The sequence below is a fragment of the Sminthopsis crassicaudata genome, chromosome 4 (genome assembly GCF_048593235.1).
Source record: "Sminthopsis crassicaudata isolate SCR6 chromosome 4, ASM4859323v1, whole genome shotgun sequence".
In the NCBI taxonomy this organism is placed as follows: Eukaryota; Metazoa; Chordata; class Mammalia; order Dasyuromorphia; family Dasyuridae; genus Sminthopsis; species Sminthopsis crassicaudata.
The window spans coordinates 64,870,090-64,884,498 of NC_133620.1; the positions used below are offsets into that span (position 1 = coordinate 64,870,090).

A 14,409-nucleotide genomic window follows, 5' to 3' on the forward strand; every position below is an offset into this window, starting at 1 on the left:
AGGTGTATCCTTGACAAATTGGAGATAATCAACAGAAAATATTAATTAGGAAAAAAATTTTGATGAGGCAATTGGGGTTAAGTAACTTGTGGATCATATAGCTAGTAAGTATTAAGTGTCTGAGTTCAGATTTGAACTCAGATCTTCCTGATTTCAGGGCTGGTACTCTATCCACTTTACCATCTAGCTGCCCTGGAAAGACTTCTTATAGAAGGAAGAACTTAAGGTGGAATGTGAAGGACACATCCTTTAATTCTCATAGTGGAAAAAGCCTATGATCATCCTCATTTTTAGGGCTGATAATCTATAATAGAAAAATTAAAACCATTTGTCTAATATAACTCGTTAATGATGCAGAAGTGTGGGGCAGGTAGATGGTGCAGTGAATAGAGCACCAGTCCTGAAGTCAGGAGGATCTGAGTTCAAATCTGGTCTCAGACACTTAACACTTACTAGCTGTGTGACCTTGGGCAATTGCCTCAGCAAAAAAAAAAAAAAAAAAGGGGGAAATATAGATCATTCTTTTATCACCAGAGGTGATCAGTATCTAGACCTAGTGGATCTCTGCTGTCTCACCTTCCTGGGACAGGCTCTGGTGACATCCAATGAGATAAGGTTGCATTTGTTGTATTAACTCTTATACCATATGATATTATTGCTATATATTTTTCTCAATACAATTGATAAGATTTTTTTTCTCACAGAGATTGTCTGTTCATGCAAGAAGTTCATTGACTAATACTTTCATGAACTATGACAGCACATTACTGGGAAAGTGAGGGTTCTATCTTAAGCTACTTAAGATCCAGCTGAGTCAGTTCAAGCCAAGCCAATCTAATGGGGGTGACTGCCATCCGGAGTCAGGTACCTCAAAAAAGAAATCCTCTTTCTGCTTCCTTTTCCATAGTATACAATTCAAATTGATAGTCAATCGATGTCTGACTTGTAATGCATTGTGAACCCCAGTTTCCTCATCTATAAAGTTTAAAGGATTGCATTAGTGTTGAAATCATTCTAGTTTAAGATTTGGGATCCTATGCCTGAAGCAGTCACTTAGGAATGACCACAGAAAATCACTCCATCTTTCTGAGCCTGTTTTCCCATCTGTAAAATGGTGGTAACAATGTCCACAGAGCTTGACTGACAGAATTGTTGTGAGGTTGGAAATGGGAAATGATTTAAGTGCTTGGCAAACTTGAAAGAAATGTCCAAATACCATTTTTAGAGTTATCATTATTACTATTTTATTCTCATATTTTTTGAGGCTGCTCAGAGAGAAACAATTTGGAAACAAGTTGCTATTCTACTATTAGGCCTTTATGAATTATTTCAGAGATGGAGAAAGTAACTGTTTTTTGTTACTGAATAAACATTAATGAATAAGTTCATCTAGTTCTCATATGAGTTTGATATATCATTATCCTATTATTGGCTAACTAGATGGCACAGTGAACACAATGTATGACTTGATGTTGGGAAGACCTGAATTCAGTTTTTGCTTCAGACACTAATTATGTGATTCTGGATAACTCACTTAACCTCTCAGTACTTCAGTTTCCTCATCTGTGAGATAGATTTAATAATAGCATCTATTTTACAGGCATCAAATGAGTAGACTGGGTAACTCTCTAAAGAATTTTGCAACTCTTAAAAAATCATATAAATACTAGTTATTATCAATGTGCTATTCTTACTACATCATGGATCCTGAAATAATTTAAGATCCCTGCTGTTTTAGACACTACAGCTCCAACAAGCAAACAAATCAACAAAACCAAATCAAAATCTCTTCTTATGAGCTAATCTGTAAACTGCTAAGTGATTTTCATCACTTAGGGACATGAGGTTTCAGCACTGCATCTCTGGGCACTGTGCCTAAATTTACCCAACAACTTTTCCCTCATGTTTCATATTTTATCAAGATCTATCTCCTTTTTCCTGCTTTACAATAATCATAAGATTCATTTTATCTAGATTCTTCAGACTCACAACTCCACCAAGTAGGTGAATTGTTCAAGTATTTTCATACTCATTTTACAGACAAGGAAGCTGGGAACAGGTAGGTTAAATGTCTCATAATTAGGATTCTAAGAGTCAGAACTCACTTTCAAGTGTTCTGAGGTTCTGAGTTCTTAACCCGGTGTGATTTGTATGATGCTATGTATTTCTGCTCAAAGTAGAGTTTAAAAATTTTAAAAATTATGAATTCCTCACAATGAACGGTATTGAACAATATTGCAAAATGCAAGGCCATATTCTGGCTAAGTGAAAATGACCCTGCTAATTACCCTTATTGTCACTGCAGAGTAGAATTCCATTTGGACATCCTTAAAAGGCAAATTGCCTTTTTAGGAGGGGTATGTTATCATGTTCAATTTCTATGTCATTCTTAGAATGCCATTTCATAACAGTGGTCTATTTCCTTTTGGGTTATCTAAAGAATTATAACATCTTGCCTTTTCCCAGTCTATTAGCTTCTTTAAAATTTTAAGATCCCCCCAAATCCTATCTTGCAGGTCATAACTCTTCTTTTCCACCCTCGTCCCCATCCACTCCACATCTTTGAGCTTTTTAGTTGTTGAAATGGAAATAACTTTTTCTGCTACTGTGATTCTCTTCTTATGAGCTAATCTGTAAACTGTTAAATGATTTTCATACTTGGTGGGGACATGAGGTTTCAGCACTGCATCTCTGGGCACCGTGCCTAAACCAACAACTTTTCCCTCTTGCTTCAGATTTTATCAAGGTTTATTCCCCTTTTCATGTTTTACAATAATCATAATAATTCATATTTATCTGGATTTTTAAGATTCACAAAACAATTCCATCAGTGAGGTAAGTACTTCAAATATTATTGTACTCATTTTATAGACAAGAAAACTGGGAATCAAATAGGTTAAATGACACATAATTAGGGGGTCCCAGAATCAGAACTCACTCTCAAGTATTCTCACTTAACCTAATATGATTTGTATAATGCCATTATTTCTACTCAATGAGGCATTTAAAAATATCTCTAGACCTTTGGAGGTGTATGGTGTATCAGAGAACAGTTCATAATTGGGAAGTTCACTGTCTTTGAAAAGATACACTGATAACACTTGGAAGACTTGTTATATTTCACTGTGGATTTGAAGAGAGAAAAGTAGATAGCAAAAGTCATCAGGAAATCACGGTACTCACGGATTTAGCACTCATGAGAAAGAAGACCAAGGATTTTGAGCGATTAGGGAACTTAGAAGTCATGTTGCCTAACTTCATTTGGAGTTGAGGAAAATAAGGTTGAGAAAAAAAAAAAAAGAAAAAAAAAAGGAAATGTCCAATGTCAATACTGTATGAAGTGGCAAAGGTAGGATCTAAAATACACTTCACTGATTCCAAATCCAATATTCTTTCCACCATGGACCATGTGTCTCCAATGAGTTGAAGTACTACTCACATGTAGGTGGTGTCAGGTTCCAGGCAACGGATAATCAGAGAGATGGTGTTGAACTGCTTGTCAGGCACCTGAGATGGCATGGCACATGGGGACTTTGCTCCAGAGATGATGTCATCAATGAAACTCAACACAGTTTCTGCACAGAAGGAAAAGGAAAGGAAAGTGCATGAAAAAAAGATAAAGGAAGATCAAACAATGGGAAAGGAAGATAACCTTCATAAAAATCTGTCATTAGATGTACTTTTCCCCCAAATCCTCTACAATCCAACCACCTTTAAAGCCCCCAAATGTTCAGAGGACTGTGGATTCATCAGCATTCAATGTAAGGGTCCTTAGCATGGGTGAGGAAAAGAAGCCTTAGTCAGCCATCACTGCTATGAAGATGGAATCCAGCAGTTTTGATCTCTCAAGGGCTAGATTGGTTAGTCCCTCACCCAACCTGCCTTGGATAGTGTACCAGGCCAAATTGCTGAGAATTGACAGATGGCACAATCCATTTTTCTGTTATTGGATCATGTGGTAACAGGGTCAGACTAAATGCTCACTGTGGGTGCCTACCTTAAACGCACAAGTCATATTAGCACCACAAATACTGACCTTTTCCCTGTGTGGAAACATTGGCCCAAGGTGCTTTCAGTGGCAGCGCCCCAAACTAGTTTGAAAATTTTCCTCTGTAGCTAAATCAGGTAAAATCAGAGTTTGCTTTAGGACAAAACATGGGGCAAAACTCATGTTTGGGAAGACTTTTGCCTGGAGGGGGCTTATTAGTAAAGGAATATTTTTCTTTCCCCTGTAATCATGGCAGTGGTTAGCAGAGAATTGTTTCCTAATTGTGGGCCATCACAACCAGTTTATTGTAATGTTGTTTATTTAAATGTGGCTCTGAGAGAATGCCTAGAGGCTATGAAATGGACACCTCTTTTATAAACAGAGAGAAAAGAAAAATCAAAACAACTTTTGTTGGATGTTCACCATTAAGCAGTTCTTAAAAGAGCAAGATGGACAATCCCTGCTAGGGCCAATGACTGATCCTTGTGTCTCTGGCAATAGTGGGAAAGTAAAGCAGAGCCTTGTTGGAGGCAGCTGCAGGGGTAAGACCTTTTTCATTACCCCAGAGCAAGATAAGTTCTCTAAGAGGTAGTCACTCACCTGTCTCCACTTTGGAATGGTCCATCCTGTCTGTGACTTTTTCCTGACGCATGAGGTAATCCACAATCTGTACTCCTATTGGTGGCTCTGAGTGTTCCCACTCCAGTACCACCAGTGTGCTGCTAGGCTCATGAACTGTGGAGAGCCTGAGTCTGCAGGATAAGAGGAAAGAAAATGAAACTGGTACTAACCTTGAGATCTAACTACTATTGCTACTAATCCATTGTCAGTGTTCGGATTAATCAGTGGCTATGTGTCATAGTTGTTTAGTCATTTTGCAGTCATGTCCAACCCTTTATGCCCCCCCCCTTTTAGGAGTTTTCTGCCATTTATTTTTCCAGTTCATTTTACAGATGAGGAAACTGAGGCAAACAAGTTTAAGGGACTTGTCCAAAGTCACACCTAGTGGTCCAGTACTTTATCCTCTGCATCAACCAGCTGCCCTGATTGATTATTATAGAAATGAACAATTTGGAAGTTGGCTCAGTGCATAGAACTCTAGGCTTAAAGTCCAGAAAATCTGAGTTCAAATCCAACCTCAGACACTTTTTACTTGTATAATCCTGGGCAAGTCACTTACTTACCATCTGCCTCAGTTTTCCTAATAATAATAGCAATTTTACCTTAAGATTGTTGTGAGGATCAAATGGAAGTGAGGAATAAGGACAAAGACAACCACAATGAGGGTAGGAAAGGTAGGTGTGTATGCGTGTGTGTGTGTGTGTGTGTGTGTGTGTGTGTGTGTGTGTGTGTGTATGCTCCATAGAGTGAAGATGGATACTAGAGAACCCGAATAAGGAAGACTTGGCAAATACTAATTATGTGATTCTGGGTAAGTAATTTAATTCTAGGTTGTCAGAACAGTCGCATGTTTATATTGAGACGGAGAGAGTTCCTTATGTCACTGAAATCCCAAGTTTGGACTTAAATCATTTGTTTGTCCAAACCTAAGCATCTAGGTGGAACAGTGAATAGAACAATGGATCTAGAGCCAAGAAAACACAAGTTCAAATTTGGTCTCAGAAACTGTGTGACCTTGGGCAAGTCAATTAACCTCAGTTTGCATCTCCATTATAAAAATGGAATAATACCATTTAGGGTTGTTGTGAGGATTAAATTAGATAATTATTGTAAAGTACTTAGCATAGTTGTCTGACACATAGTAGGTATTATGTAAATGTTAGGTATTATTATTATTATTTCATCATTGCAAGGAATCTCTAGTAAGATGAATCTCAACCAAAATATATCTGAAAATATTCTGCAAATTATGGTTATAGAAAATTTTCCAGGACACTAAAAAGTTAATCAAGTTTTCTGGGGTGCCATGAGCAGTACAGGACAGAGGTAAGATGGTCTTCCTCATTCTGAAGCTGGCACATAGGGAGTCAATTACTCCATAGTGTATCTTGGGTTTCAACATTGTTTCCATCTACTGTCTTGCTTTCCTCTCTTTATCTTATAGCTCTAAATTATGTACTTTTCTGCAGACTCTTTGTTGTACCATAACTACCGGCATCTTGGTTTGCACTTGGTTCCTCAGCTTGTTCCTACAATCTAGGACCAATGTTCACCATCCTGACCACCATGGCAATTATAAATGGTACTGGTTCTCTGAAGGATTGGTTTGTCAGGACTAGCTTTCCCCATTAGTGGGAAACTCAAAACTTAAAGCAAGTTGATATGTGATAGTGGGTATGAAGGATGAGGGATTACACATTGGATCTCTATTGCTAAATATCAAGCTGACTTCAACATCCCATGATCTGAAGACAACTATTATCTAAGTCATGAATTAGCTATTTGTAAAGAAAAATAAAATTTTGATTACAGAAAATCATCTCTTTCTGTAACAATAGCAATTCTCTGAAAATTAGAATTGCAATTCCCTGAAAACTGACCAAAGCTAAGCTACTAATTAAAAGGGAAGGACTTCATGCAACTTAGACATGTGTGAAATTCAAGCTCCAACAGTCAAGAAACCATGACGATTGTAAAGAAGAGAAACAGTTGATACAAATAATTATAGTTGACAAGAAAAATGAGTTTGTATTTGTTTCAGGCTATGGACTAATGTCCAATCAACTTAGTCTTAAATTCTCATATAACTAGAATAATGATTCAGAGTTGAAAGGTACTTTAGAGATCATGTGGTCATCTAGTTCCAAAAGTTCACTGCACAGTTAAGTCACAAAGTATTAAATAGTAAAGATGGGCTAGCAAAGTTTATAGATGCAAGAGTGCTCAGAAGTCTTGGGTTTTAGAATTGGCATCTTGCCTCAGACATTTATGAGCTGTGGAGTTTTCTCCAGTGACAATTCTCTCCAGATTGCATTCTAGATTTTTTCTACTATTTTCTAGCTCTTTATCCTGATCCTCATTCCAGCCCTGGCATTTTGGAAGTATCTTCCACCTCTGTAACAACGTCTCATTGAATGGATTTTCCATTTAAAGAGGGTGCTTGGGTACATCAGTTTCATTCCATGATAGGTACCTTCCCTATCACCTCCCTTTCAGTTTCCATCTATATGTTGTCTTCACCCTTAAAATGTATGCTCCTTGAGGTCAGGGGTTTTCTTTCTTTCTTTTTTTTTTTTTTTTTTTTTTTTTGTATTCTCACTACTTAGCATTGTGCCTGACAAATAATAAGCATTTAATAAATATTTTATAACATAATTAATCTCTCAGCTTCAGTTTCTCTATCTATAATTTGGGAATAATAATCACATCTACCTCTAAGTTTTGTTATGTAAATCAGATGAGATAATATTTAAAGTGTTTTGCAAACCTTAAATGCCATACCAATGCTATTAGTAGTAGAAGATTAAAATATTCCCTGAGATTACTGTATAGATCTCTGTATCATTGGATAGGACCTTAGCTACTTGCTGGGATTAATAGCATTGTCCATTCTATTAATTTAAAATATGACCACACAAAATGGGCTTGTTTCTCCTTTGGGCTAAGAGGGAAAAAGGAAAGGGCTAGATCAGGACCCTCATGAGCTATTTGAATGGATGTTGGAGGAGAAGTGCATTCCTGGATAAATCAATGATTGGAGAGAGAAGTAACTAAGGAAGTACTAGGTACCACATAAATAGGAAGACAGCAAAGCTGGAGTGTTCATGCAAAAGGGAAAATGAAACGTACACAGGCTGAGGAAGAGGAGCACAAGTGGGGAGGCCATCTGCCCCAAATGCACTGGAGTCACACCGACACCAATCCTCGATGACATCCCCGGTTCCTGAACACCAGAGTGAGCTCATGGTGGCTTCCTGCAACAACTGAAAGAGGAGGGGGGGGGGGGAAGACATCAGGATGAAGAAAGCAGGAGGAGAAAGCCCTATTGGGAATCTAAACCCCAGCTTCTTAAATTGTGGTTTTCTACTCCATGTGGCATCTCATAGCTGAATGCTGAGGGTGCTAAATGATGATTTATTTTCAGTAAATGTTTGATTTGCATGCCTATATACCTAGGGTCATGTAAAAAACTCGGAAGAAAAAGGTATTGAGAGTGAAAAAAAAATTATGTAGCCTGTTCTAGGCAATAAAAAATTGTCTGAGAGAGCACAACAGCAAAGGTTCCATCTGGTCTTGAGCATCCCCCATCTCTTCCCTACTATATAAACCAAATGTCCTTCCTTCCTCTCTTTCCTAAAACTCCAATTACAGAATCAGTAATTTTGGTTAGGTAACAAAGACTGAGCCACAGGCTCCAGAAGGCCACTGTTAGAATATTTTTTGGTTCTCAGAGTAAGGAGGAAGGTGCTATGGGGTCTCTGTTTTAGCACTCTCCCTATATTGCATTAGCTGGAATATCTTTAAAGAAAAAAATGACACAGAGAAGAAAAGAAGAAAATTTTGATGGAGTAACTGAAGGGCAGTGTGAGGTTATAATTAGTGAAAGAGGCATTCAACCTCTTCTGGGAGGATACCAGTAAGTATTAAGCCAGGGAGGAGAACCTACATTGGGGAGAGGCTCAGTGTTGGACAGGGACACACTTAGGCCCAAGGGGACATAGAATGGACTATGGGTGCAAGTCTGAGAATTTCTCTCTGACTGTCCTTCCCCACTTTCCTCCTCCTTTCCTTCTGATTCTCTTTTTCATGTCCTCACTTTCTAATATGACATGAATTAGAATAAGCAATCACATAACTGCTCTGGAAGAAATTGGATTAAAAAGTACTTCAAATGTAAAAAGATAGCCTCATTTGAGTGGTCTGTTAAGGAATCCTGTTCTACCTTGAAACTGATTCAAGAGGTTAGTTAAAAAATAGTAATCAAAGGAACCCTAAAATAGGCATAAAAGTCCATGTGAAGAGAGAAGTGGTCATTAACCTTCATGGCCTCCCCATCTAAAGAAAACAGGACAAAAGTGGGGAGAAAAATAATCCAAGATGCTATTTGAGTGCTGGAAACTTCCAGCTTGGTTCTCTCTCCCTTCCCCCCCATTTTTTTTCTAATTTCTCTATCTGTGGCTGCCAGATAGGAGAGTGGATGAGAAGGAGAAGAGAGAGGGAAAGGAGGAAGAAAGCCTTGGGGGTGGCAGGAGAGTCAGATAAATCCTGTTAAATAAAAAGCCTGGGATCTGGGTTACCTCTCTTTACATCCATTTCTAAGGGAAGCACTGAAGAAAGAAAGTGCTCTGGTTAGGTCAAATGAAGGACAAGGCTCATCTGCTTCTGCTTAGAATTAGGTGGGTGGAAAGGCCTTAGAAATCACTAATTCTTCCATATTGCAAATGAATAAACCAGTGCCCAAAGAGTTTGAACCAATGTGAACCAAGATCACAAAGAGAATGGGATGGACACTGTAAGGAGCAAATTTGAAAAAGAGCTAGAGATCTAGGGTTAGGATTTAATTTATTAAGTCTCTCTGGCTCATATAGAAATGTGTTCTGCATGATTCACATGTATAATCCATATCATATTGCTTGACTTCTCAAGAGGTATAGGGGAGAGATGATTTAGAACTCAAACTTTTTAAAATGATTTTTACATGTAATTGGGAGATACTTAATGAAATAAACAAAAATGTATTTTAAAAATACTAATGATGTCATAGGTTGTATTGAGAGAAAAAAAAAAACTAATAGTTGTAGTACATCTAAGTAATTCAGTGGATAGATTTTTGGATATGGAACAAGGAAGACTTGAATTAAATTACTGCCCAGCTATGTGACATCAAGCAAGTCACTTAACCTCTCTTGCCTTCAGTTTCCTTGTTTGGAAACTAGGAATAATAATAATAGCTCTTATTTCACAGGAATGTGAGGATCAAATGAAATAACGTGTAAAGTAGTTTGTAAATTTTGAAGTGCTAAAGAAACACATGCTATTATTATTAGTAGCAGTTTTAGTATTATATTGTTATTATAGTACTACTTCACCCTCTATGAAACTGTGCCTAGAGAAGGAGAATTAATAGCCCCACCATGTTCTACTCTGATCAAATGGCATCTGGTTCTGGAGACCACATTTTAAAAAAGGCTATTCACAAGCAGAATGAATCCTAGTAAGTCATTAGGATACTGACTGGACTGGAGATCATGTGACAAAACATTTGATTGAAGTAAGTATAGGTGTTTTCCCTACTGAAAACAAGATTCAAGGGTCCATGATTACTATACTCAAGTATTTGATAGGCTATCCTGGGAATGATCTGTCCTGCTTTGCCCCAGAAGACAGAAGTAGGAACAGTAAGTAGAAATTGCAGAAAGACACAGTTTGTTTTGACATAAGGGGAAAAATCCAAAACAACTTTTTAAAAATGTGAATGGTTTCCCTCAAGAAGTTTAGGGTTATCCCAAGCATGGAGGCAGGATGATCACTTGTCAAGAATGTAGGAGAAGAGATTCCTGTTCAGGTATAAGTTGAACTAAATGATCTCTGAGGTTCTTTTCAATTTCATCATAATATTTGTTTCCCTGAAATTTCTTTTTCCCTCCCTACATCTTAGGAAAGAGAAAATAAATGGAGAGAGGGGAAAGCATTATGTTAGAGAGGAGAAGTGGAGAGGAGAGAGACTGAGAGTGAGTAAACAGGAGAAAAAAGAGAGAAAAAAGAACTTTAAAAAACATGAAAAGGAGAGGAGAGGACAGGAAAAAAAACAGTAGAGAAGAGAAAAGAGGAGAGGAGAGGAAATGAAAGGAGAAGGGAAGGGAAAGGAAAAGGAGCAAAGGGAAAGGGAGAGCAGGGGATGGAAAAGAATAGAAGGGGAGAGGGGAGACATAAAGAGAAATGATAGAGAGAAAATATGCAGTGAGAGATAGACACACAGAGAGAAAAGACAGACAGACAGACACACTTAAACACCGACAGAGATAGACACACATACATATGTACACAGACACACACATATACAGAAAAGAGACAGAAACATATACACACATATACATAGACAGACACACAGACACACACATGCTCATGGACACATAGAAAGAAACAGACATAGATGTGTAGAGAGAGAGAGAGACAGACAGACAGACAGACAGACACAGACATATATACACACAGAGATAAATAGATACACAGACACAGACACAGAGACACATGCACAAATACACAGAGACAGAGATAGATAGAGACACACATAGAGAGACAGACACATATATAGAAGCACACATACACACAGAGACAGAAATACACTTACATATACATATCCAGAGAAAGAGACAGACATATCCACAAAGACAGAGACAGATAGAAAGGATAGAGGGAGAAAGAAAGAAAGGGGGTAAGGAGATTGGAAAATGACAGAAGAGCCCAAGAGCAGAGAAAAAAGGAGCGCAGGGGAGAGGAATTTAGATCTATCTACATCATATGACTTTGGAGACTATAATATTAAAAGTGCCCAAGAAGTTCCCCTGTTATTTTTATTAAAAAGGTAAAGGAGGAAGGAAGGAGGACAATGGTCTTAGGTGTCTGCCAAGGGGTTCAGGGGAATGAACAGCCAGCTTAAAACAAACTGCCCACTTCCTTAAAGCTGATGCTGAAGCAAGGGATCCCCCCCAGCTCTCTCCTGCAGGGATGGGCAGTTTCGTCCCCTCTCCCCCCTCCACTCTGACACCTTTTTTTCTAAGTAGCCTAGTTGGTGGTATTCATTCTATGTGCTTCTGAATCTGGGATTCTCTGCCTTTTGTGCACCAGACTCAGGGCTGAGGCTGTTCCTGGACACGGGTGCTTCCTGCTCTGTGAAGGAGCAGGAGCAGGAGCAGGATCAGAATCGGAGACCCTGCCCCCTCCCAGAAGCAGCAGCTGAGCAGACTCTTCAGGGGTTTGTTCCTAAGCCTTCCCATCCTTTTATTATTCCCCATTGACTAGTCCTACCGATTTAGTTGAGGAATAATAAGGAAGGTGACTTAAAAAGAATGAATTCCCTTTTTGATCAAAGGAAATCTGGTTGTGTTCAAATATTGAACAAAGTAACTTTTAAGAACATTAGTGATTGAAGAAACAAAAAAAGGTGGGCACATTTCTCCCCCCTCTATTTTTCAGTGAGTGTCATACATAACAAGGTGGCTCACACAAGATCACCTCTCTTTGAAAAAAAAAAGGGGAGAGGAGGGAAAGTGGAAAAAAAGAAATATAATTTATTCTCTTGCTACCTCTTCTTATATCCTCAAGAGATATGAGATGCTTTCTGGTAGGCTAAACCTTGTCAGCAGTATGGAACCTCAGGTTGATCAATCCCTTTCTTTGTCATTCTTGGTAGTTCCATATTGTGGTGAGAAATAAGATTATTGCACTTCACATAGAGATGAGCTGGATGCAATCCCACCCTGCCACTTACCAATAGCTTTTAGCTCTTGGCAAATCACTCTATATCTTTATCTCAGGTTCTTCCTTTGAAAAGGAGGAACTTGATGTTCTCAAAGGTCCCTTTCATTTTGAATTTGAAGTTACTCTTCTCAGGAAGACTATAACCGAGGAGGAGATAGATGGAAGATGAGAACCATCTTGAAATATTATTTGCCATATTTCCCCAATTTCCTAATTCCAAACTGGAATCCAACATTTTGGACAATGTCATCATACACAGTAATTGAGACTGAGTGACTCAGTGCCATAGTATAGAAAGAAGAGGCTATTAGGCTCTTCCCTGGAGACCAAGGGTGAGAAAATGGGGAATCTTGCCAGTCACAATGATGCTGGCATGAAAATCTGTGGATGCTGCCAGATGGCCACAGTCATTTCTCTGTGTACTAGTCAGTTCTGGGTTCAGAAGTTATTAATGGAAACTAGTTGCATTCCTATGCCAATGGCCCAATATGAATGAAGAAAGATGCTTAGTTTACTATGTTCAATCACTGAAATCCATGCAGATATTTAGTGTCATGACTGAGAAGGGATAGGGATGGGGAGCACCCACTTTCTGCTCTCTCTTTATTCTCCCTGTGTGCCCCCTCTCTAAGCCTTATGGGTTAGAAAATTTGTGTAATTTTAGGTGTGCTGAGCCCTGAATATCCAATTGGACTACTGTAGGTGGTATGAATGAGCTAATTAAATTTGAGATGCAAACATGCAAACTCATGCAAATCAAGTTCTTGGATTAACTAAAATATTCTAAAAGTTTTAGTCTACCGTGGAGCTTCACTGTGTCCTGTCACTTTTTGAACCCATCTCTGAAATCCCCTGTTGTGTTTTCATCTGGAGCTGACAGCTCTGGGTCCCTCACCCGCTGTGTCTGGTTGTTTGTAACCAGTTCATAGATGGGAGCTGCCTTGGTAACCTCCAGGAGAATTGGCTCAGCAGGCAAATCGGGGCTGGCAGTCACATGACACAGTGGACAGGATGAAGGGCACCGGCCTCGGCTCTGGCACTCCATGCGGACTCCAGCCGCCATGCGCTTGGTGCCCGACTCAGACAGGCTGGCAATATATTCTGGGAATGTGAGTACTTTAGGGTCCCGTTCCCTCTCCTCTGATTCATCTGAGGGGGAGTTTCCTGCCAAAGAAAAACAAAAAGAAAGACATGGTGAAATTGAGAAAAAGTCCTAAGGCAAACAAAGGCTCAAAGCACCAAGAAACCTTGTGTTCTTCTTCTTCTTCTTCTTCTTTTTTTTTTTTCCCCAGTTAGATATCAGGATTTAGTCCTTAATCATATCTGAATACATCCTGGAGGAGATATGTACAAGACTAAGCCCTTCCAATTTTGGTGGGGAAATCCACACTGCAAATAACTCATTAAATTACCAACTTGTTGTCAGAGGCAGGAAGAATTGGCCTAGAGTCTTGATTTCAAATTACCTCTCTTCTAGTTCTTCTACCAGATCATTTTGCCTTTTTCTATGAGTGGCAAAGGGAAAACTTTGTAGGTGAACTTAGGGAAGTTCAGAAATGAACAGCTTGCTTCTCTGACAGCACATTCATGCCAGAAAGTAAATTGGCATTTCTATGCTTAAGTGTTAGACAATGGTAGAAAGATGGGGAAAATGCTTCTGAGTAGGTAGAGAGTATTGTGCTAAAAAATACCCAGCCACTCTTGCCTGAAAGGAGAAAAACAAGTTGGGGTATTCCAATTCTATTTTCAATGAAGACATTCACCATTGAGCTGAACACAGTACAGAATTCATCAAACAACTTATTCTTTCCAGAGACATTATCCATTGGTGTTGCTATTCTAGCCTCTTTCTTGTAATTTCCACTTTGATTGAAAAAAAAGTTTGAAGAGAAAGTTGTTAAAAATCAAAATGCCATACATCAAAAAAGTTCTGAATTTTTCAGAATGAATATGGGTTCCATTATGAAGCATTTACTGTTGGTGTTGGTGTTAAAATAATTTTCTGGGGGCAATGGGCAGTGATTGAATGTATATGCGGA

At 38.7% G+C, this 14,409-nt stretch overlaps 1 protein-coding gene across 3 annotated transcripts in view; it reads right to left on the reverse strand.

Annotated features, from left to right (window-relative positions):
• ASTN1 (astrotactin 1) overlaps nt 1–14,409 on the reverse strand; it is a 500,602-nt gene that overhangs the window by 22,811 nt on the left and 463,382 nt on the right. For all 3 annotated transcript variants that reach the window (XM_074308443.1, XM_074308444.1, XM_074308445.1), the window contains exons 17-20: nt 13,266–13,534; nt 7,739–7,872; nt 4,589–4,740; nt 3,440–3,575 (exon numbers count right to left, since the gene is read on the reverse strand). In XM_074308443.1, coding sequence (XP_074164544.1) covers nt 3,440–3,575; nt 4,589–4,740; nt 7,739–7,872; nt 13,266–13,534 — 691 coding nt within the window. The remainder of the gene's footprint in view (nt 1–3,439; nt 3,576–4,588; nt 4,741–7,738; nt 7,873–13,265; nt 13,535–14,409) is intronic.